General features: G+C 35.0%; 1 protein-coding gene across 4 annotated transcripts in view; it reads left to right on the top strand.

Annotated features, from left to right (window-relative positions):
- LOC122257048 (protein O-linked-mannose beta-1,2-N-acetylglucosaminyltransferase 1) overlaps nucleotides 1–2,500 on the top strand; it is a 30,340-nt gene that overhangs the window by 21,110 nt on the left and 6,730 nt on the right. For all 4 annotated transcript variants that reach the window (XM_086534215.1, XM_086534218.1, XM_086534219.1 and 1 more), the window contains 6 exons: nucleotides 1–236; nucleotides 669–821; nucleotides 1,105–1,203; nucleotides 1,519–1,785; nucleotides 1,949–2,122; nucleotides 2,216–2,348. In XM_086534215.1, coding sequence (XP_086390341.1) covers nucleotides 1–236; nucleotides 669–821; nucleotides 1,105–1,203; nucleotides 1,519–1,785; nucleotides 1,949–2,122; nucleotides 2,216–2,348 — 1,062 coding nt within the window. The remainder of the gene's footprint in view (nucleotides 237–668; nucleotides 822–1,104; nucleotides 1,204–1,518; nucleotides 1,786–1,948; nucleotides 2,123–2,215; nucleotides 2,349–2,500) is intronic.

Genomic DNA, 2,500 nt, shown 5'->3' with positions numbered 1-2,500 from the left:
TGTAATCCAGAAAGACATAAACAATGGTGGCAGAGGAATGAACATGGTGGTGGTAGACCCCCACCGCATGAAAGCTGTAAATGCTCGGCGATTTGATACATATGCAATGGACTCGAGTGAGATGGAGCTCTTCCTGATGCGGGAGGTGCGAGATGGAGACATCCTCATCGGTCTGACTTTCGATGAGGCTTCACGTAACTTGGGAGCAATGGCAAAGAATTTGCTTGCTGAATTAGGTAACTGTTTGGTGATATGATTTCATGTATTTCATTTACATTGTTTAAAGTAAAATCTATAGCTGAAGAAATTCACAAAAAAAATTTGCTAACTTTTCTGTTTAGAATGTTTTAGAACTACAGTCTTACTTAAGTTTCAGAGGATCACAGTATACTTTGATATTTGATTCCTTACCCCAAAAAAGGACAGACTTTCAGTATTTATAAAAAAAGGAAAGGTGGTACCACACAGGTCAAAGGCCACAAATTGCTGCTGTTTGAAAGTCCTATGATTTATTTAATACAGTGATCTTTTGTGAAGCAAGGCCTGAGTTGCCTGCTTATGCCATTTGTAAGCAAAAAATTATCTGCTAGCAAAAACTCCATTTAGCTTTTAGTCTTTGAAGTGATGTGCACATTGATTCAACATAACTTCTTCTGAATTCCCATCAGGTAGCAGCCAGATCCAGAACCTGCAGTTTCGGGATCAGTGGTACACAGTAACACAGCGAGGTATAAACGGCTTTTCTCCCTATGAGACTCTGAAACCCTCCAAAGGGGGGTTGTGGTCTCCTATAGATGAACACTTTTGCATTCCGAGACAGTGTAAGTTAATTTATGCAATATTTTTTAATGTGTGGACATATTAGATGATGTAAACTTCTTTCAAGCTATGTAGGTGTGAGTTATTGGGTTTCATAGACAAGTAAAACAAGAATGATCTTTGAATTTCAAATATTGTATATGATTGGTTATTCATGCATTTTATAATTTACCAGAGTGATCTTGGAATTTCAAATATTGTATACGATTGGTTATTCATGCATTTTGTAATTTTAAGAAATTTTTAATGTAGCTAAATTGCTACTCCTGTTAAATGCTTTTGCAGTGAAAGGTAGAAAAATTATGCCTGATCCCAATGTGATGCAGAATGATGCAAGGGCCAAATTCTGCAAGGAACACACATACATTTCAGACTTCTGTTCAGGTGTGTGGTGAAACAGCTGTGAACTGTGAACTAATTTTGATAATTATTACACTTATGTAATTGATTTATCATTTCATTGTTAGCATTATTACCTTTTTTATGTTTACTATCATTGGCATTTTGTTCTTTGGTATCATTATCATCTTTCTCTTTGTAATGCTAATAGCAGTACTGATTGATTAAATTATTATGATCGTAATATAATTCATGATTATAATACTAAATTACAATGGCATTAACCTGTTTTGAAGTATACTTCGGTGTAAGTGATACCAATATGAATGTTTAGTTTAAGCAAATGTTTACTCCCTCCAGTTGATCAGCGCAACACACCTCTCAGACCTGCAATACTAACAAATAGACAGTTGGTTGGAAGTCCCATGTTTTCAACCCCAATTATGGTGATTGCTGGAGAATCACTCTCTTCACTTACTCTCACCATGGAGACCATCTTGAGTCAGCCAGGAATTCAGCCTCGATATGTGGTGGTCATCTACAATCCAGAGCTTGTCAAAGATGTACCAGAACTGTGCAAGCTGTTTGGTTTTAGTTATAAAGCTATTAATGAAAAACATTACTTTAGTAAGTGGTTTCAAGATTTAAGTTTTTTATATATGGACAATCAAATATTTGTTTTGAATTTACATGGCAGCCAATTTTTAGAACATCATATGGGGCCATTGTGCTAAGAAGACCAAGATAGGGAATGACAATTACATAAAGGAAAAATCTTTTACTTCAACAGAGATTTTAGAACTAACATTTGAGTCAGCCCACGCTCTGTTCCCGGGTTCACTGTATGTGACTGTTCTGGAAGAAGGCCTCTTGCTATCACCAGACTTTCTGGCATACTCAGCAACTGTTTTGCCTTTACTACATGACCCAACAGTTCTTGCAATTTCTGCTTGGAATGCAAATGGTAAGTTGTTTGTTTCTACTAATTTCTTCATGAAATTTCATAAAAATTGATTGATTTAACAATATATTTGATTGCATTTCTTTTATAAAACAGGGTTCCTGAATGTCTCAACCCGTCCAGATTTGGTATACAGAACAGAGGATTTTCCAGGACAGGCATTTACCATTCGTATGGCAACTTACTTTAAAGAAATGAAGCCAAACATGATTCAGTGTTGCAACAAACGGTAAATTTTGTTAGAAAATTGAATTCAATACATGAAAAAGTTATTGAAAACATATTCTGAAATATATGAAATGATGAGATATTTAGTCTCTTGCTTGTATTTATATTTGTATTTGTAATAGAAATATATCTTGCTTTGCAATTTTTATCAAT

Source organism: Penaeus japonicus, unplaced genomic scaffold (assembly GCF_977035675.1).
Source record: "Penaeus japonicus unplaced genomic scaffold, GWHDUDI00000001_assembly GWHDUDI00000040, whole genome shotgun sequence".
NCBI classification, from domain to species: domain Eukaryota; kingdom Metazoa; phylum Arthropoda; class Malacostraca; order Decapoda; family Penaeidae; genus Penaeus; species Penaeus japonicus.
Note: the sequence above shows the minus strand (reverse complement) of the source record. Positions and strands in the feature narration are given on the sequence as shown.